Consider the following 21,975-nt stretch of genomic DNA (forward strand, 5'->3'; position numbering starts at 1 on the left):
ATTGCTTTACACTGTTGTTTGTGCCGTCCAACAGAGTTAGCTATATGTATACAAATATCGTCTCTTTTGCATTTCCCTCCCACTGCTATTTCCTCTCGTCCCACCCTCTGCGTTCTTTATTCATTCATCTGTGGACACACATGTAGATACCTTCTGTGTCTTGACTTTGTAAGTAGTGCTGCAGTGAACATTAGGGTGCATGTGTCTTTTTGGATTATCATCCTCAGAGTATATCCCCAAGAGTGGAATCTCTGAGTTATGTGCTAATTCTGCTTCCCTCATAGCTCAGTTGGTAAAGAATCTGCCTGCAATGCAGGAGACCCAGGTTTGATTCGTGGGTCAGGAAGATTCCCTGGAGAAGGAAATGGCAACCCACTCCAGTATTCTTGCCTGGAGAATCCCCATGGACAGAGGAGCCCGGGATTGCAAAGAGTTGGACACAACTTAGAGACTAAACCAAGTGATATTTCTTTTTTTTTTTTTTTTTGGGAACATCACTTTACTCTCTGAATCTCAGAGGTTTTTTTTCTCATCAATATTATGGGGGCAATAATATTTGCATGCCTGATCTATCTCAGAGGGCTGTTGGGAAGAACAATTTAACATAGTCATTATATTTAGTGTCATTAATAATAAAAAAAAAAAACTTTAAGCCTGCCAAGTTTCCTTAAACCTATGCTAATATTATTATGGACTCTGAAAACTGAGGCAATATATCTACTCATACCATTTTTCCTTAGAATTTGACCTTTGGGTTTTTTTTTTTAAATCCAACAAACAGGAATTAAAGTAATGGTAGCACACAGTGCAATTTTGTGAGCTGACAACAAATCTCTTGATCTGGGAAAGAAGGGCCGAGTTTTCAGGACTACCTATTAAGTAATAATCCCAGTTAAATTGTCTCCTTGGAGAATCTTACATTTGTTTAAGACTTTATTCTTCTTAAAAAGGGCTTCTCTGTACCTTATCTGGATTGTTCTTCCCAAGTGATATTTCTATTTTTAGTTTTCTTTTTCACAATTAATGATCATTTTTAATAAATTTATTTTTAATGGGAATATAATTGCTTTACAATATTGTGTTAGTTTCTGCTGTCCCAGAAAGAGAATCAGCTGCATATATCCCCCTTTTCCGAGCCTCCCGCCACTCCACCCACCCAGTCCCACTTCTGCAGGTCGTCACAGAGCACCGCTCTGAGCTCCCTGTCCCTACGGCAGCTTCCCACTAGCTCGCTGCTTTATACACGGCGGTGTGTGTATGTCAGCGCTGCTGCTGCTGCTGCTAAGTCACATCAGTCGTGTCTGACTCTGTTCGACCCCACAGACGGCAGCCCACCAGGCTCCGCCGTCCCTGGGATTCTCCAGGCAAGAACACTGGAGTGGGTTGCCATTTCCTTCTCTAATGCGTGAAAGTGAAAAGTGAAAGTGAAGTCGGTCAGTCGTGTCCGACTCTTAGTGACGCCATGGACTGCAGCCTACCAGGCTCCTCCGTCTGTGGGATTTTCCAGGCAAGAGTACTGGAGTGGGGTGCCATTGCCTTCTCCACTGACTCAATTTGTCTCAGGCTCCACTTTACCCATGTCCACACGTCTCTCTCTATTTCTGCGGCTCTATTCATGTCCTGCAGATAGGTTCATCTGTACCATTTTTCTAGCTTCTATACATGTGTATTGATATATGATATTTGATCCTTTCTGATATACTTCACTCTGTATGACAGATCTCAGTACATACACATACAGATGACCCAGTTTAGTTCCTTTTCTCTCTGAATCATGTTCCATTGCATATGTCTGTACCACATCTTATTATCCATTTATCTGTGGGTGGGCATTGAGTTGTTTCCATGTCCTGGCTATTGTAAATAGTGCTGCAGTGAACATGTGGTGGTGTGTCTTTTTGAATTTTGGTTTTCTTTGTGGTTATACCCAGCGGTGTGATTGCTGGGCTGTATAATTATTTTTTTCGGTGAATAATGGTGATCAGAATGTTTGGTTTACATTGTTGTGTTTCCGCTATACAGCGCTGTGAGTGAGTTATAAGTACACACACACACCCGCGGTCTCCAGCCTCCCTCCCCCGCTGCCCTCCCCCGTCCTGCCCCCTGGGTCACCGCAGAATACGAGCTGAGCGCTGCACGGCAGCCTCTCGCCAGCTGTGTCTCACACACAGAGGTGTATACATGGCCCACTCTTCCCGACCCATCCCTCCCTCCTGTTCGCCCGCTTGTTCTCTACTTCTGCTCATCTGTTTTTGCTTTGTAAATCAGTTCATCTGTACCATTTTTCTAGATTCCATGTGTTACTATACTGTATTTTTCTTTCTGACTAAAGTCACTCTGTATGATAGACTCTAAGTCCGTATCACTAGAAATGACCCAGTTAAATATTTTTATGCTGAGCAGTGTTATTCATCTCACCCTCCCCTTTCCCTGTGTTCACATGTCTTCTCTACATTTGCTTCTATTCCTGTCCAAGTAAGTTCATTTGTACCATTTTTCTGGATTCCATATATGTATGTTACTGTGTGATGTTTGTTTTCCTGATTTATTGCTGTGACACTCTACCCATGCAGATTTACTGCAGACGGCCCAAGTTCATTGTTTCATGGTTCGGTGGTACCCCTCTGGATACATGCGCCACGTCGTCTTTATCCAGAGGTTGCTTCCATCTCCTGGCTGTTGTAAATAGTGCTAAAAAGAACACTTAGATGGGTGTTTAATGTTGATTATGGTTTTTCAGAGTATATACCCAGCATTTTTTTCAAGATTACTGATCTTTTACTTTTTAAATTCATTTTTATTTGAAGTGAAATTGCTCTGCAATGTTGTTAGCTCTTCTGTCCAACAAAGTGACTCCCCTGTGTATATACACAGCCCTCCCCCGTGCCGCTCCTCTGGGTCATCACGGAGCGCTGAGCCGAGCTTCCTGTGCTGTGCGGGAACCTTCTGGTAGCTGTGTACACATGGCAGTGTGTATGTGACAGTGCTCCTCTCTCCGTTGGCCCCATCCTCCTTTTCTCTTGTGTCCACATGTCTGTTCTCTGCTTCTGCATCTGTTTTTGCCCTGCAAATAGGTTCATCTGTCTCAGTTTTCAGATTCCATGTATATGTGTTAATATATGACACCTGATTTTCTCTTTTTTACTTCTCTCTGTAAGACAGACTCTAGGCCCATCCTATCACCGCAGATAGCACAATTTCATTGCTTTTATTGTTAAAAATACTCTATCGTTTCCAACTATTCCAAATTTTCAACATCTTATCCATCCATCTATGGACGGACATTCAGGTACGTCCCACGTCTTGGCTTTTGTAAATGGTGCTGCAGTGAACACTGGGGTACATGTGTCTTCTTGATTTATCATTTTCTCAGGGTATATCCCTAATAACGGGATTTCTGAATCATATGATATTTCTATTTTTAGTTTTCTTTTTCATGATAAATGACCTTTTAAAATTTATTTTTAATTGGAGTATATATGCTTTACAATATTGTAAAGCTGACCCAGAAGGAGAGTCATCTATATGTGTACACATAACCCGTTTTTGAGCCTCCCTCCCGTCCCACCACCGAGGTCACCACAGCACCGCACTGAGCTCCGCGCCGCATGGCAGCTCCCCGCCAGCGCTTTTACACGTGGCGGGGTGTGTGTTAATACTGCCTCCCAGTCTGTCCCCTGCTCCTTCCCTTGTGTCCACACGTCCATTCTCTGCTTCTGTGCCTCTGTTTTTACCTTATAAATAGGTTCACCTGTATCATTGTTCTAGATTCCATGTATATGTGCTAAGATATGATACTCATTTTTCTCTTTCCTACTTACATCACTCTGACGCTCCAGTTCCATCCATGTCACTACAAGTGACTCAATTTTGTCCACTTTATTAGAGAGTAATATTACTTTGTATATATGTACCACACTGTCTTACCCATTCATCTCTGGATGGACATTAAGGTTGCTTGTGTCTTGTTGAATTATGGTTTCTCAGATTACATTCCCAGTAGTGGGATTGCTGGATTGTGCGGTAGTACCATGTTTAATTTTTCTTTATTATGGACCCTTTTACATTTTTTAATTGAACTATAATTGCTTTTCAATATTGTGTTTGACTCTGCTGGACAGCAGAGTCAATCAGCTGTATGTTTACATATATCCTCTCCCTTGATGCCTCCCTGCGACCACCACCCCATCTGTCCCCCCGCTAGTCATCACAGAGCACCAGGCAAGCTCCGCGCTGCGCAGCGGCTTCCCACAGCTCCCTGTTGACACATGGTAGTCTGTGTGGCAGCATTACGCTCCCAGTTCATCTCAGCCTCCTCTCTCCCCGTGTCCACACGTCCCTTTTCTCCTTCTGCGACTGTCACATCCTGCATATAGGTTCTTCTGTACCATTTCTCTAGATTCTATGCATGTGTGTTAATATACCATATTTGACTCTTTCTGACATACTTCAGTCTGTATGACAGATTCTCAGTACGTCGACATCACTACAAATGACCCAGTTTAGTTTATCACTGAATGATATTCCATTGTATGTAAGGACCACATCTTATTATCCATTCATCTGTGGATAAAAATCTAGTTGCTTCCATGTCCTGGCTGTTGTAAATAGTGCTGCCGTGAACAGTGGGGTGTGTGTGTCTTTGAATTGCTGTTTTCTCTAGGTGATGTGAGATCCATCCTGTGTTGTGATTGCTGGGTCATATGATAGTTCCCCCCTTCCCCGGTAGATAATGGTGATCAGAGAATATTTTACATTGTTGTGTTAGTTTCTGTGACCGAGTTGTAAGTGTCCATGTGTCCTCTCCCTCTCCAGCCTCCCCCCATGCACACCTTTCCCCCTCACCCCTCTGGGCCACTGCAGAGCGTGAGCTGAGCTGTCTGTACTGCAGCTGCTTGCTAGCTGTGTGTTTTACACACGCCAGTGTATATATTAGCAATTCTGCTCTCTCAGTTCATCCCACCCTCCTCTGCGCCTGTGTCCACCTGTCGTTCTCTACTTCTGCTTATCTGTTTTTGCCCTGGAAGTCAGTTCATCTGTACCATTTTTCCAGATTCCATATGTCTTCCCTCGTGCAGTTTGTAAAGAGTCCGCCTTCAATGAAGGAGACCTGGATTCAGTCCCCGGGTCGGGAAGATCCCCTGAAGGAAATGACAACCCACTCCAGTACTCTTGCCTGGAGAATCCCATGGACAGAGGAGCCTGGTGGGCTACAGTCCATGGGGTCACAGAGTCGGATGCGATTGAGTGACTAACACTTTGACTAGAAATAGCCCAGTTTTGTTCCTTTTTATGGCTGAGTTATGTTGTTCATCCCATCCTCCCCTCTCCCTGCGTCCACATGTCTTTTCTGCACGTCTGCTTTTCTATTCCTGTCCTGCAAATAGGTTCATCTGTACCATTTTCCTAGATTTCATGTATATGTTATTTTTCTGATCATTGCTGTGTGACACTCAAGTCTATCCACATTTACTAAAATGACCCAAGTTCGTTCTTTTTTATGGTTCAGTGATATTCCATTGTATACATGTACCACATCTTCTTTATCCATAGGTTGCTTCTGTCTCCTGGCTATTTATTGTAAATAGTGCTGCCATGAACATTTGAGTGGGTTTTTGTTGTTGATTACAGTTTTCTCAGGGTATAGACCCAGAATTAGGATTGCTGGGTTACACATCTAATTGTTTTCAAGATTACTGATCTTCTGTTTTAAAATTCATTTTTATTTGGAGTATAATTGCTTTAGTGTTGTTAGCGCCTCTGTCCAACAAAGTGACACCCCTATGTGTGTACATGTAGGCCCCTCCGACCACCACTTCCCCATCCCACGCCTCTAGGACGTCAGGAAACACCAGACTCTGGTCCCCATGCTGTGTGGCAGCTTCCTAGCTGTCTGTTCACACAGGGCAGTCTGTATATGGCGGTGCTGCTGTCCCAATCTGTTTTAGCCTTCTGTTTCCTTGCATCCACCTATTTGTTCTCTACATGTGCTGCTTTATCCTTGCCCTGCAAATAGGCTCATCTGTACCTTTTTTCTATATAATATAAAATATTAACATTAATATATGATTTTTTCTCTTCCTGTTTTCACTCTACTAACAGACTCTGGGTTCATCCACATCACTACAAATGACCCAGTTTCGTTCCTTTTTATGGCTGAGTAATATTCTATTGTATATATGTACTACATCTCATCCATTTGTGGGTGGACACACAGGTTGCTTTCATCTCCTGGGTATTGTAAATAGTGCTGTATTAAATATGGGGTGCATATGAATAGCCTGAGCCCTGAAACAGGAAGAAGCATCTGTCTCCCCTGAGGGTGAAGGGAAGCTGTGATGGACAGAAGGAAGTTGGTGAGAACTGGATATTGAATTTAGGCTTGTCTACCTCAGAGGCACTTTGATTGGCTATCAAAATGGTTTGGGCTTCAGGAGAGATCTGTAGGATGTGGGTAGGATTTAAGGGGGGAGCTGTTATTAAGGGGTTTGGCATAGCTGTGAGGAATGAATAAGCATGTTCCCAAGTAAGTCCAAGACTCCTCAGTAAGAACAGACTTCCCCCAACCTCTTCCCCTTTAACATGTGACCTGGCTTTTTACAGTACAAACACCTGAAATGTAAAAGTGAGCCTCACGTAAAGATCGAAGGGCAGGATACTGATGACTGGCTCTGTGTGGACTTCGGTAAGTTACTTTAGCACATTCTACAGGTAAATAATTGATAATGCACTAATCGCAAACTATGTTCAGTTGTGAAAGGATCAAGGTCTGGATGTTTTTCCGCAAAAAGTTTTTGATAGTTGTTTGAAGTTTTCTTTGGTTTTAACCCACTCACTCGGTCTTTTTCCCATCCCCTCATCTCACCTAGTGTGTATTAAGTAGCCACACAGGTCAGAAAGCTGATGGAGAACAGGATGAATAACATCAGAGAGATCCCCAGTGGCGGTAGAAGGCTCCTTGGTGTGCATAGAACCTTGGCCTTAAGTAACTCCCGTAAGTTGAAGGGGTTCTAGGCACAGGGAATGATAAGAAAAGCAGACTGGAATTCTGAGAAGACCTAACAGATTTGAGAATTAATATATACATAGTTTCAAAGTAACTCCCCAGAATGTACTTAATACAAAGGTAAAAACAGTACCTGTAGAACTGTGCAGGCTCTGAAATCTTGTGAGCTGAAAGAGTTATTCAGGGGTTGATAAAACAGTTTGTTCCTCAGCAAGAGCAGTAGCAACATCAAGCAGCCTTTTTGTACCAGGTTCCCCGAACAGCACAGCACCGGATGGCACCTGCCCACGGAATTCAGAGAGATGAACCCAGAGATTAGTGCGCCCCTATCTTTTGTGTGGGCAGGAAGCAGGTCTGCAGTTACTCTGGGAGAAAACATCAGGGTTTCTCAGCCATGTCACTGTTAGCACTTTGGGCAGGGAGGATTACTCTGCGTTGTAGGAGGTTTGGCAGCATCCTTCCTCCTCTCTGCACCCTGTAAAGGTGACAATTAAAAATGTCCTGACGGATGCTCACTATTAGAGGGATGCAGCTCAAAACTACAATGAGCTATCACCTCACACAGGTCAGAATGGCCATCAAAAAGTCTACGAACAATAAATGCTGGAGAAGGTGTGGAGAAAAGGGAATGCTTTTGCACTGTTGGTGGGAATGTAAATTGATACAGCCACTATGGAAGATGGTATGGAGATTCCTTAAAAAACTAGGACTAAAACCACCATATGACCCAGCAATCCCACTCCTAAGCATATACTCTAAGGAAGCCAAAATTAAAAAGACACATGTTTCCCATTGTTCATTGCAGCACCATTTATACTAGCTGGAACATGGAAGCAGCCTAGATGTCCATCAGCAGATGAAAGGATAAAGAAGTTGTGATACATATACACAGTGAAGTATTAGCCATAAAAAAGAACGCCTTAAAGTCAGTTCTAATGAGGTGGATGAACCTAGAACCTATTATACAGAGTGAAGTGAGTCGGAATGAGAAAGATAAATCTCGTATTCTAATGCATATATATGGAATCTAGGAAAATGGTACTGAAGAATTTACTTACAGGGCAGCAGTGGAGAAACAGACATAGAGAATAGACTTATGGACGTGGGGAGAGGGGAGGAGAGGGTGAGAGGTATGGAAAGAGTAACAAGGAAACTTGCGTTTACCACACGTAAAATAGATAGCCAGTGGGAATTTGCTGTATGGCTCAGGAAACTCAAACGAGCTCTGTTTCAACCTGGAGGGGTGGGGTGGGAGGGGGACGGTAGGGAGGTTCAAAAGGGGGGGTATATGTATACCTATGGCTGAGTCATGTTGAGGTTTGACAGAAAACAAAATTCTGTAAAGCAATTACCCTTCAATAAAAAAATAGGTGAAATTAAAAAAATAAATAAAATGTCCCTGATTGAGAACCACTGTTGTAAGCAAACTTTCTCTTTGTTCCGGAAGGAGACAGTATTTCTAAGAATATTTGCCAGCATCCTTAAAAGTATAGTCGAGGATAAAACTCTGCCGTTTTGCTCCCAGGCTGTGCAGAAATTACAGTACTTCTGGATTGTCTACCGGGCGAAACCTGATAGCCCCACCTCTGGTTGTGTAGGTTATCCACAGGCAGTGTTACGTACTGACGTTATATAGCATGTGTCTGATGCACTGAGAGAAGCGCAGCATCACTTCTGCAGTGTTTTTGCTGGATGGTGTCCACAGTTTACATTTCTAGGAAGTTCTCAGGTAATGCTGATCTGGGGTTCACACTTTGAGAACCACTGCTCTAATTGTCACAGATTTGTGAGATCAGAAGGATGAAAGTAAATGAACTGCTTCTTATGATTTTTATCTGTCCTTGGTAGGCAGCATGGTGATTCATTTGATGCTTCCAGAAACCAGAGAAACCTATGAATTAGAAAAATTATGGACCCTACGTTCTTACGATGACCAGTTAGCTCAGATAGCACCTGAGACCTTACCTGAAGACTTCATTCTTGGAATAGAAGATGACACTTCATCTCTGACTCCTGTGGAGTTTAAATATGAATAAAATGAACTGCTTTAGTCATTTCAAATTTGGATTGAGTCACTTCTTTTAACCTAGTTGGTTGTTATGAAAACAGGTATTCTCTTTGGGTTCTAATCCTGACACATGGAAATTGTAGGTAAGTGAGCTCATTTTCATACCACGAATCATTACATTCAAATTAAATATATTGTCTTTATTTTTGAGACTCCAGCAGATCACCTAGAAGTTGCATTGGCCCCTGTGTTTCACTTGAACTGCTCTGCTCAGAGTGTAATCTTACATTTAAATCTTATTCTATAGAATAGTATAGCCAAAATTTTTTTAAAAAGCAAACAAAACCACCCCACAGGTCCTGTAACTTACCTTTTCATTCTCAGTTCATATGCAACAGTATTATTATCAAGGTTCACGGTAAGGCCAGTAGTAGATACTGGTGCCTACTTTGAGATTGACATGGATTTTTAGCAATACGAAGTTTATATTTTGATGAAATTCAGGACATTCAGAGTAATCTGAAAAGCCAAAAATAAAACATACCACACACCAAGGCTGCACCTAATAATGAAGTACTTTATTCTGCATCAAGGTATCTGGAAAATGGAGCCGCATTTGGGGCACATTACAGGTGAGGAATGATCCATATGTGGTGAGTACAAAACTCAATTACAGAATTACTTCCTAGTATTACCAGATACTCCATTACCAATACTTCATTGAAAGTAAAACATGATTTGCCACACTAGAAGGCTAGAAGTGAAATATGACAGAATTTAAACAGGCAGATATAAATGTAGCACCTATCTGTATTTAAAAAAAAAAAAAAAAAAGCTTGAAAAATCAAATACTGAGGAAAAGCTCTGGCCTTAAGCCCATTTTACCCAAAATCCAACCAGAAAGCCAATCCATTACTTTTTTTAAGCAATTCATTGTATAGAAAAAAAAAGCTTGATGAATTCTGTGACAAAAAGGGCACTTTTTGGCTAAAACTACAAAATAAACTGGTTTTCTGAAAACATTTAGAAAAACATTTCAAGTCATTTTCAAAATGTTTAATTGATACAGTGATCTTCAGAAGAACTTACCTAGTCCGTGTAGAAATTCATCTTGAAATACAAATGAAGCAAAATGATACTTCAAGGGTTATATCTGCCCTTCAGATCGGTATTATATGATGACTGTGATTATTTAATGAACAAAAGTAACACAATTCTGAGAGCAGTGTGGCCTCGGAGGCCACTCACACCCACGTAATTGTACATACCAGGCTTTGCCATCAAGTTAAGGAATGGGTGAATGCGTTCAGTAGCAAAGGTCAAATGTATTATCACAGTCATTGAAATTATATTTCCAAAGTTCTTTTCTTTTTCTACCTTTTGACTTATTTTCAGATAACTGGTTGCAGAGAATACAGAAATCCTCCTGCATTGTATGTAATATTTTAGGTGGCCTTTCATTTATCTTGATTTATCATTGCTTAAAATCTTCAAAACAGCTTACTTTGAGGCTCACGACAGTGCCTGGCACATGGAGATGTAGCCTTTTTATTGCCTTTAAACACTGTCACACCATCTGACTGCCCCACTGGTCTTCACAAAGCAACTCTTTTGGGGTCTGCTCCAAGCATAGACCAACTGGTCTGAAGTGTATTGGCAAACTAAGCATCCTGTAAGGCAAGCTAAAGCTCTCTTCCTGCCAGTCAGTTAAGTTCACGGGGGCTGCATGTCTCCATAGATACACTTACTTTAGGTAGTGATAGTCAAAAGCAGAAAGCATTTATGCGTTCAGTCACATAGCCAAACAGAAAAACTAGTCGTTCCAAAACCTCCTGCAACCACTTTGCTCTGTTAGTACCATCAAAAACTTCCCTACCACAAACAAAAGGTATTTGCTGCTCTCCAAATATAGGCACTGCTCCGTATCACTGAACATTTATTGGATTTTCCAACTAATAACTGTCAGAAGCCTCAAAAAACGTGAAATTTTTCCAGCTTTACTGTCACCAGCCAGAAGTAAAATTTCTCAGTTATTTGCCTGTTAGCTAATTAAATTTATTTTTTAAAAAACAGTTGGACTTATCTTTATAAAGTATATAAAATTTTCAGGAAAAAAAAAAAAACAATTTTGCTTTCATTGCATTACTGAGTACCTGAGGTAGTTGAGTAAAAATGCACGTTTAATACCCCTGCCAACACCATTCAGCACTTCCCTTAGGTTATTTGTGTTAGTGTTAAACTGAGAACAGTCTTTCTATGCTAATAGGTTAACATTTAAGTACTTGTGATAATTCTGTTCTGATCCAATTTTAACAATTGGACTTAGGAGCAATCTAGTTTTATTTGATGAGTTTCATGAATGCACCATTTAAACCAATTTCTGGCATCATGGGGGAAATGAATATTTTAAAAAATTAGGTATTTGTTATACTGAGAAATGCAACAAAAGGGAAGTGCAGAGTTCGTCTCTTTCCCTCCTTCCCCCCTCATTTTTTTCTTTTTTCTTTTTTTAAAGCTGGGTGTCATACATTTCAGAGAGCATAAAGTATACATTCTCACAGAGACAGGAGTTCGAAAGCTGCCTGGTCCTCAGAAACAACTGGCTAGGTAAACAGCTGTGCGCGTGGCGCTGGGTGGGCCAGCGCCCGGCTGTCGGCTCGGCAGTCTGTCTTTGGTCTGGCGGCTGCCTCTGCGGCGGGCTGTCCCGAGCCCTCACTTCCGCCTTGACTGAGACGGCCCACTCTGCAGAGCTTTCTGCTGTTGGTGCTGCTTTACCTGAGTCAGAATTTCCTGAATTTTTCTCTGGGCAACCTGCAAAAGGAGAGGGCCTTGAAATTTCTACCTGATCACATATTCTAGGAAGTTATTTTACCTCTTCCATTTTTTAAATTAACTTCAAATTAAAATTTATTTGAAGATTAAAGATACGTACTAATTAGTTTGCTAGCAGAGTCTCTAAAACCACCTGCTGAAAGGGGGATTTAACGTATTAAGCATCAAACACAGCCTTGAATATTTATATGACGTGGAGACCCCCATGGAGAATGGCTTCCGTTCGCGAGGGCAGCAGCAGCGCTGCCCTGATACACTGGAGCCCACTTGCCTGGCAAGCATAGAAGTGACCAGTTATTTTGACGACCACCTGGTCATTCTCATCAGGAGTCTGGTCACGGGGAACAACAACTTCTGCACTTGACAAATTCTGGAGCTCATTCACCTGAAGGAGATAAACAGAAATCATGTTAAGTGGAACTGTTGGGGTTTTTTTTATTTTTTAAAAAATTACCATTGCCTGAACACTTGTACCAAAATATTGAGCTATGTCTTTGTAAATCTCATCTAATATACTAATAATTCTATTTGGTTATTAGTATTGTCCCATTTCACGATAATTAAAACTAAGCCCCAAAGAAACTGACTTACCTACAGTTACATAAATTAATGACAAAGCCAAATTCAAACCCTAAAAATCTGATTCCAAAAATAATTGCAGTCACTTCCAAGTCATTTTCAAAGCTGTTTACGATTTTGAAGTTATATATGTTAAAGAGAAACTGGAAACCAGTTTTCAGTTATAGAGGTGTAAGTTACAAAGGTAGATGAAACTTTTTAGAGTTTTCTTTTCATGTCATTAAGTATTTTTGCACAATAGAAATAAAAAGCTGATGTTTATCAACAGAAAAATGCAAAAGGCCCCTCATGAGACAGTCCTCTCCCACAGAGTGGTCTGAAAGAGAGGCACTGCTTTCACCAGGAGCTGACACCCAACACTCAGGAGGAACAAAGGGCAGTCTTCTCCAAACCTTGGCCCAGATGTCCTGCTTTTATAAGTTAGCCAAAATTCAGGGACTTGGAACTCCTAAGTACCTTTCAACGCTTTCCCTTTCATACCACTGCACAGGTTTTGCTGAAGTACTTGCCGTTTTGCCTCCTTTTCCAATAACTCTGCCAGCAGCAAAGGATGGCACTCTGATGTGAGCTTCAAGTTTCACCTCTTCTTTAGGACTAACAAAATTTTCTTCTTTAATTTTTCCATAAATTCTTCCCTGAGCCTACAGAGGAGAACATAGCCTATCAGTGTCATTCATGTAGGAAAGGCCAAAAGGTTCCTTAATTTTACAGTGGGTAAAATGAATGGCCTGGACCCACTGGAGCAGCGCTTTGCGGTGATACATGTGCACCTGACGGTGGAACACTGCCCGAGAGACGGCAGGAAGCCCTAGAAAAGGTTGACGACAGTGGTGGCGACATCACAGATGAGGCAGCTCTCCAGTCTTGAAAGGTGAAACTCTCCTGCTGGCAGTAAGATAGTAACTGCATTTTTCTTGAGTAACAGAGACTGAATGAACTCCAGAGCCACCTACATGAGGCTCACAAGAAGCCAAGCTCATGTCTAAATGGGCCAGCAAGGAATATTTTCTGTCAAACATTTCATGAGCCAGATGGTTTCTACTTTGAAGCTACAAAATCAAGTTAACATATACAACTGATATAGTCAAACATATCCTGTCAATTGCTGCATACAACCAGAAATTATACATAGTAAATCTCCTATTATGTATAACCACAAATTTGCTCTGGTATACACCAAAGGAAAAAGAAACCACAGTTGGTTTCATCCAACAGGCTGCCACAGCAGAGAACAAAAACACAGGTACAAAACATGTTTTCATCGGTGCAGAGGTAAGCTCATTTTAGGGGGTTACAGACATTTAAAAAAACTCATCTTAGTACCCTATATTTCAGTCATCCTCAAAGTCTCAGGCCACAGGTAATAATTATTGACACAGCCGAAGGACACAAAGGATATATATTGTCCTCCAAAACAGTGTTTCTTATGATTTTATTTTTTTCATTTATTTTTATTAGTTGGAGGCTAATTACTTTACAATATTGTAGTGGTTTTTGCCATACACTGACATGAATCAGCCATGGATTCTTTCTAATATTTAGATCTGTTTCTAATACTTAGATCTCTAAAATAATTTGTAATTATCACTGATCACATAACTGATATTGAAGCATTAGAGCTTTTCTTACATGTCCCATTTAAGGCAAGTGCACAACATGGGCAATGGAGGGTATAGAGAAACAACTTCTGAATTTCCCAGCATACAAGCATTATAAAAATTACAAGATCCATTTATAAAACAGTAAAGATAACTGATGTTTGTATTCATCTTTTAATATTTCAGGCTAAAAGCAGCTGGTCCTGTAAGTATCTGGGGGAGGATGTAGTTTCCAGCATTTCTGAGTTCTGATCTGAACTGCTGGGACCACAAGGCTGGTATATGGAGAAGTAAATTTCTTGACCTGAGTCTGAGCCTGGCCAACTGTACCTACATCTCAAAGCACCTCCTTTTGTTTCCTGTACCCCGTAAATGAAAAAAGTTGCAGATTTTTAGTGAAAAATGGCCCATGGAAAAAGAGAGGTGAAAATGATGGTTTATAACTTAGCTACGTTTTAGAGCTAGGAGAACTAAGGCTTAAAGAGTTGTTCTGTTAACACAGCTGCTAAGTAGTAGAAACAGGACAGGGGTTTCGGGTAAATTACCCTGAATTGAGCAGCTGCTTTTACCTGTGACAAACCAGACACCCTAACTGAGTTCTGTGGAAGAAATCATATACTCAAAGGTATGTATGTATGTGTGAATTTGAGGATCTGGCATGGTCTTAGTCTGATTCATCCCAAGTCCGCTTACCACCACTGGCGCATTTATACTGTTTCCTATGTGTCCAACACCACTTTAACCACTTGATTTATTAAACCATATAACCTTGTTTAAACTTTGTGGATGTTTTTAACCCCAATTTTACTGATGAGGAGCTAGCTAGGAAAAGGTTAAGTAACTTGCCCAAGGTCATATCACTAGTAAATGGCAGAGCTGGTACTTGAACCAGCAGCCTGGCTGCAAAGGCTCTGGTCTTCATCCCCCTACTGCACCACCTCTCAGGACAGAGTGGGAGGCATTCTGGCCCCAAGCCCCCCAAAATGACTGATGGTTCATACCAGGACAGATGCCTCAAGAGTCCCTGCCCTTTCTACCTCTAAAATTCTGAATATTAGAGTGACTAATAGAGAAACTGTGGACCAGGGAGTTAAATGAAGTTAAGTCAAGGGTAAGAGGAAAAAGGAACATTTGAAGTCAAGGTCGAAGCTTCTTAGGGACAGGAGGAAAAATCTGAGAGTAACAAAGCATACAAACCATTCTTACCACGTCACCTTCACCTGTGCTAACAAGGCACTGAGCAAATTCTACCTTGGGAGACAGGCAAACCCAACGACCATTACAGAACTCTCACACAAAGGTTTTGGTTTATTTTTAAAATGTAATGTGGGGAATGTTTCTACTCTGTTCTTAGTCTTAGCAATTTTCAGTGAGAGATTCCTTCTACTGAGTACTGGATTTATTTAAGGGAGAAGCCAGGTTATAGAGTTTCTGAAAAGAAGGCATTCATCTGTCATCTGTGCACACACTCCAGGGCACATACCTTGAACTGAGCCTCCGGCGGCCCGGTGATAATCACCATCCTCACTTTAGCATCTGGTGCTTCAGCTGGAGCGATCTGGAACAGACCAGAAATGGTCACAACACTTTCCAGTTCCACTGATAGAAAATGTTACACAAACCAGCCTGTCTTTGCACATGACTTACTGAAATGTAGAAAATAAGCCTTCTGGAAGAAAGTTACAGAGAGGCAGTGATGAGTGTGGGTCCGTTAGTTATGGCTCCTGCCACATCCTGTATGCTCACACCACACCTGGCCCACTTCACCAACAGGGAGACCAAAGGCTAGAAAGTCACCTGGCCCCTGATCACACAGGCTAGTGGAGCTGGAGGAAGAGCTGTGTCCGGCTCCACCACCGTGTTGCTCCTCACTGCACCACTGGGTGCTCAATGTGTGGTCCTTGGTCCCACACGCAGCATCACACCCTGGGCTTCCCACATGTGCAAGAAACTGCTTGGGTCACAAATCTGCAACGTGGTGTGTATACATACGTATAGATATGTGGTACTAATGTCCCCCCAAAGTACACTCCCTGGAGTAACACAGAGAACATACATTAATCTGACAGAAGAGTGAACTCCGACTTCTATTTTGGCAGAGCGTATGAAATCACATAAAAGGCCAGGCCAGGGATACGCTGCAGAGACTGTTGAAGGGGAAAAAAAGCCAGCATTCCCTCAGCAATAAAGGATTTTGGCAGTCTGGGTGGTAGGAATTGTTTGAAGAACAATATTTTGCTAGACATTTGCTGTGCAAGAAGCAACTCCCTATGGTAAATAATGGGAGTAGGAAGCAAAACCCACAATAAAAGCCGCCGCACTCACCATTCAGCATGGTCACCATCAGTCACTTACAGTCTAGCACCCCTGCCCTACAGAGGTACAGTCAAGACCAAGTGTTCTCTGTTAACACAGGTATGCTTTCTCACCCCCTGAAAGTAAAGCTAACACTCCTGTTACTCAGAGGCCCCAAATCTTTACGCTGGGCACTAATTTTGAATCTGGAAAAAAAGCCAATAATTATTTTAGACCACACTCTTAGAATTATTCACAGAAAACCCCTAGAAAGAAGGTATCATTCTGATTTCCCTCCCCTGTACCCCTCACTGGGCTACCCAGCCTGCAGGATCTCAGCTCCCTGAGCAAGGATCTCACCTGCACTGCCCCTGCCGTGACAGCACAGAATCTTAGCCACTGGACCACCAGGCAAGTCCCTGGCTTGCTTTTTTAAAAAGAACCTTTGTCTCTGTTAGTCCTGGTGGTAGAGGACTGGAGGTGAGAGCACTCATATACTGAGGTTCAGTTTGCTTGAGTCGCTCAGTCGTGTCTGATCTTTGTGACCGCAGCACGCCAGGCCTCCCTGTCCATCACCAACTCCTGGAGGTTACTCAAACTCATGCCCAATGAGTCGGTGATGCCATCCAGCCACCTCATCTTCTGTTGTCCCCTTCTCCTTTTGCCTTCAGTCTTTCCCAGCTTCAGGGTCTTTTCCAGAAGTTTAGTTCTTTGCATCTGGTGGCCAAAATATTGGAGCTTCAGCTTCAAGCATCAGTCCTTCCAACGAATATTCAGGACTGATTTCCTTTAGGATGAACTGGTTGGATCTCCTTGCAGTCCAAGGGATTCTCAAGAGTCTTCTCCAACACCACAGTTCAAAAGCATCAGTTCTTTTTTTTTTTTTTATTAGTTGGAGGCTAATTACTTCACAAAAAGCATCAATTCTTAAGCGCTCAGTTTTCTTTATAGTCCAACTTTCACATCCATACACGACTACTGGAAAAACCATAGCTTTGACTAGACAGGCCTTTGCTGGCAATGTCTCTGCTTTTTAATATGCTGTCTAGGTTAGTCATAGCTTTTCTTCCAAGGAGCAAGTAAGTGTCTTTTAATTTCCTGGCTGCAGTCACCATCTGCAGTTATTTTGGAGCCCCCCAAAATAAAGTCTCTCACTGTTTCCATTGTTTCCCCCTTCTATTTGCCATGAAGTGATAAGACCAGATGCCATGATCTTAGTTTTCTGAATGCTGAGTTTTAATATTGAGTTTAATACTGAGGTTAGGAGTACAAACTGCTCTAATGTCTGAGAAGCTGAAAAACAAAAGCACATGCCGAGACTCACCAGATCCACTTTTGTAGACTCATGTGAAAGAATAAGGTTGTATATGACAATATGACAATGGACAAAGGAACTTAGTCCATCACTGTGCAGGAGAAACTGGAACGATCTTAATGTCCAGTAAGTTAACAAATAACTATGGTTTGGTGATACCAGATGTGCAGGTACATATTAAAGTACCTATGTGGGAATTTACATTATGGAAATCTAGCCAAGTGCTAAGAGTGCTAATGCACCTTGCACATTATGCATGTTTCAGACTTTTTGGAAAGAAAAATACTTTGCCCTCATCATCAAAACTCCAAGAAAGACAAAGAAAAAGAGCCCAGTGTCCAAATACCCAATTCTTGTTCATAAAACATTCGCTGCAATTTTTCCAAAAACACAGTATCTGGCAGGTTCTTTTTTGTGCATGAGCATGTTTTAATTCATTAATCAGGAAACTAACAGGACAGTAAAGTTAGGTCACCACTTGGTCTTTTTACCATGTCTCTTCCTTCACCTGTTTGTTTATTTTGGCTGCATTTTCTGTTCAGGTATTTCTCTTTTGCTACGAGAGCACATATGAGGGCTTTCCTGTGTATCTTGCTTTCTGATTAACTGTGAAGTTTATGTACACTAAAACTCACTTGGTGACAAATGCAGTTGTAAGCACCACCACAATCGACAGTCTGGCACTCTCAAAATTTCCTCATGCTGCCTCTTTGTTTCCAACCCTTCCTCCAATTCCTGGCAACCACTGACTTTTCTCCTCCATTTCCATAGTTCTGTTTTTTCCAGAACTTTCATAACTGGGATCATACAGTATATAGCCTCTTGAGTCTTCTTTTTCTTAGCATAATATGTGTGGTCTTTATCAATAGCTCCCTCCTTTTTCGTGCTGAGTAATCTTTGTTATATAGATAAGCCACAGTTTATGCATTTGCTAGTTGACTTCTTCCCCCTTTCCCAGTTATAAATAAAGATGTTATGAACACTTGAGTGCAATGTGGGTTTTTTGGTACTATATTCAAATATTTATTTGAATATTTATAAGACATAACCAAAACAAACCCTCCAGCACACTGATGTTTTCCTGACGAAAGCTATGACTGTATCAGGACTTTGTCAGTTTGTGTATTCCTTAAAACACAAGGATTACAGCCTTGATTGTTAGGACGCACAGTAGCGTCATCTGGGAGGGAGGGACTAAGGCCACCACCCCCAGGGAAGATGAGCTAGAAGGAATGTCTACCCAAGGTCACAGCGGAGCAGAACCCCACTCCAGGGCTGGGCTCCTTACCTCCAGACTGCTTTTTCTGGAGAGAGAATTTAGCTTACCTTGTTTAAGCTAGTGTTACACGGAGTTTCCCATCACACCCTATGTAACCCCAGTACAGAGTGCTACATTCAGTTCACAGAAAGTGGCAGACTCACGTCTCTGTACCGTGCTGTCCTTAAAGCAGCAGGAGAGCCGCAGCTCGCAGGACAGTACCTTAATAGATGCTCCTGCGAAGCGAGAAAGCTGTTTGATGTGCTGCCCTTGCTTGCCGATGATGGCGCCTACAGACAGCGCTGGGATGAAGAGATGGACGGTCTCCGTTTCAGATTGCTGCTGGAAAAGACAGGACATCCATGCTTAGTGGATATAGATCAGGCTGTGGTGTGGGCATAGGGATGGGGGCATTCTTCTACTGTTAGGAACATTCGGATAGTTTTAGGAAAAAATCACCACAGTAAGTTGACATGACTACCTAACAGGTTGGGAAGTTCTCATATTCATCCTGAAAGTATTAGTATTTAAAACAATACCACTTTTCTGTGTAAAATTTCCTTAAAGCTTAGAACGCTGAGTTACAGATTTACAACAAATTGTGTGGCACTTGACTTTGGTCCACCAAATGACATAACCACTCTTAGCACACAAAGACTGCGAGTGTCAATAACCACTTCCTTTCCTCCCTGTAAGCCCTGTGTGGGGACAGAGCGTGCTAAGTCTTCAGTTTCTTTCTCTGAATCACCTGAAAATGTATGTCAGTTATACCTCAATTAAAAAATTCACCCCCCCAAAAAGAGTTTAATTGAATCACAAAGGAAAGATGCTCTCTACTAGACCAAGGAAAAGAAATCAACAGGTTTGTTGTCTCATCTTCATACATCCATCTAAAGCATGTGTAAAACACTTTTAACTGAAATTTTTAAGGATTATGAGAATAAAACACATCACAGAAAAGTTGCCCCCCAAAAAACCCAATTACTGTATGTTTCCCTGACAGTTACATTGTTCTATCTGAGGACTTTTTGGGGAACACTTCAAGAAAGTATGGTTTCCAGTTTCTCACTAATTTGTCTAACACTACAGTCGGGTCTTTTAACATAAATCTTGTGCCCATGTACAAATACTTCTAAGATTTTATGTAAAAAAATAAAAAAAGATTTTATGTAATAAAAACGCTGGGTTGCAGCATGAACATTTAAAATTTATATTTCTAAACTCTCATGCTAATTATCTTACAGTCAATAAATGTGTACAAGACACAGGGAAGTCATTTTGGTTTAAAACATGCCTTTCCCACATACAAAAAATTAGAGCAGTGTGTGATTCTAGACCTCATGTCTTGTTTCCTACACAGAAAAATCGGAACTCTGCTCTCCTAAGCCCCTTTATTTTTCTGTTAACCACCCCTGCCCCACGTGCCCCCTTAGTTCGTATCCAAGTTAACCTAGCATTCAACTCTAGAAAGTGTTCTTGACAAAAGCCATTGTACTTTTCTCTGATCATGGCATTCTGTTTCTTCAGCATCAGTATAAATAGATGTGCACACACTACATTCTTTACAACCTGGCATCCCTGTGTTTCCCAGGATGCTCTAACACACTGCAGGTCTTCATACAGTGTCAGCCTAAGGAGTCTCCCTGGGGGCTCTGTAAGCATTCTTAGAACACACAAACCAGAAAAGGTTTTGCCTTCCCACTAAACTCTTGCCTGTAGAGATTTGTGGAAGAGGCCTGTTCTGCACAGCCTGGCCAAATCAACTTTTACTGCTATTCATCAGTGAAGAACAAAAATAAAATTAGTTCACCCTTCAGTATTTCCAAGTCATAGGAACAACGCCTCTCTCTGGAAAGCACCATACATCACAGCCTGCCAGGGTGTTACGCAATTACCATATACTATTTATTCCAGGGGCTTCCCAGACGGCACAGTGGTAAAAAAAAAAATCCACCTGTCGATGCAAGAGATGCAAAAGACACGGGTTCAATCCCTGGGTCAGGAAGATCCCTTGGAGAAGGAAATGGCAACCCACTCCAGAATTCTTGCCTGGAAAATCCCATGGACAGAGGAGCCTGGTGGGCTATGGTCCATGGGGTCGCAGAGAGTCAGACACACCTGAACACAGCACACAACTCATTTATTCCAGAGGTACAATTTAAGGCCTCTCTTAGTAACTGGATAGAACTGAATTAATGGTGACATTGCCTATCAACTGTGCTCAATGTTAATACCAATTTATTTTGTCATTCCGGTCCTTAAATTAAAATTTGTATATTAACCAATTTTCTGAAGTAAAGTGAAAGTTGCTCAGTCGTGTCTGACTTTTTGCGACCCCATGGATGTCCATGGAATTCTCTAGGCCAAAACACTGGAGTGGGTAGCCTTTCCCTTCTCCAGGGGATCTTCCCAACCCAGGGATCAAACCCAAGCCTCCCGCATTGCAGGCGGATTCTTTACCAGCTGAGCCACAAGGGAAGTCCTTCTAAAGTAAAGATAGGATCTATTTTGTCTTGCTAAGAACATCCATGTAATGTTCTTCTGAGTACACTTTTTTTTAAAGGGGGTGGTGAGGACTCAGGGGTCTGGCAGTAATAAAGACCTTTCTTGTTTTGTTTTTTTAAAGACTTTTCTAAGGATCAGACTAAATCTATCATGTACCTTGCCAAAATCTGCCCCATTGTATTTTGCCATGACTATGTAATTATTTGCTTTCTGGGCCATGTTCCAGGAATACTTTATGCTGCTTACAAAATACAGAAGATTTAGAAAGACAAAGGAAGTGAAGAAATAAGAGCAGAGGGACCTCAACAGAAAAGATAAAATCAAAAATGCTGTTATTATACAAATTTGGCTCTATGTTTCTTAGCAATTAATTAAAGCTAAGAAAAAAATTAACAGCATGATTTACCATATCTTCAAGAGAAAAGCTATTTGTTTAGTAAAAACTAGTTTTCCTGGGACTGACCCCAGAGATCAACTTCTGAATGTTCTTAGCGGCCTAAAGCACCAGGATCATCAGACCAGAAGTCCCAGAGCCTCACAGGACAGCCTGAGCATCTCAGCCTAGAAGAAACACGCTGA

The 21,975-nt window shown here is 41.6% G+C and overlaps 2 protein-coding genes across 4 annotated transcripts in view; one reads left to right on the top strand and one right to left on the bottom strand.

Moving 5' to 3' along the window:
• The window catches only part of MALSU1 (mitochondrial assembly of ribosomal large subunit 1), a 28,786-nt gene extending 19,719 nt beyond the window's left edge, over positions 1–9,067 (top strand). Inside the window, exons 3-4 of the mRNA XM_043872160.1 lie at positions 6,604–6,685; positions 8,855–9,067. Coding sequence (XP_043728095.1) covers positions 6,604–6,685; positions 8,855–9,042 — 270 coding nt within the window. The 3' untranslated portion in view covers positions 9,043–9,067. The remainder of the gene's footprint in view (positions 1–6,603; positions 6,686–8,854) is intronic.
• Positions 9,068–9,571: 504 nt separating this feature from the next.
• The window catches only part of IGF2BP3 (insulin like growth factor 2 mRNA binding protein 3), a 143,059-nt gene continuing 130,655 nt past the window's right edge, over positions 9,572–21,975 (bottom strand). The window contains exons 11-15 of one of the 3 annotated variants that reach the window (XM_043872156.1): positions 19,114–19,230; positions 15,507–15,581; positions 12,935–13,066; positions 12,118–12,231; positions 9,572–11,825 (exon numbers count right to left, since the gene is read on the bottom strand). In XM_043872156.1, coding sequence (XP_043728091.1) covers positions 11,727–11,825; positions 12,118–12,231; positions 12,935–13,066; positions 15,507–15,581; positions 19,114–19,230 — 537 coding nt within the window. In that variant the 3' untranslated portion in view covers positions 9,572–11,726. Of the gene's footprint in view, positions 11,826–12,117; positions 12,232–12,881; positions 13,067–15,506; positions 15,582–19,113; positions 19,234–21,975 lie in introns of those variants that run through there. The other 2 variants (XM_043872155.1, XM_043872157.1) reach the window with 2 other exon arrangements.

Source organism: Cervus elaphus, chromosome 18 (assembly GCF_910594005.1).
Source record: "Cervus elaphus chromosome 18, mCerEla1.1, whole genome shotgun sequence".
Lineage (NCBI taxonomy): Eukaryota > Metazoa > Chordata > Mammalia > Artiodactyla > Cervidae > Cervus > Cervus elaphus.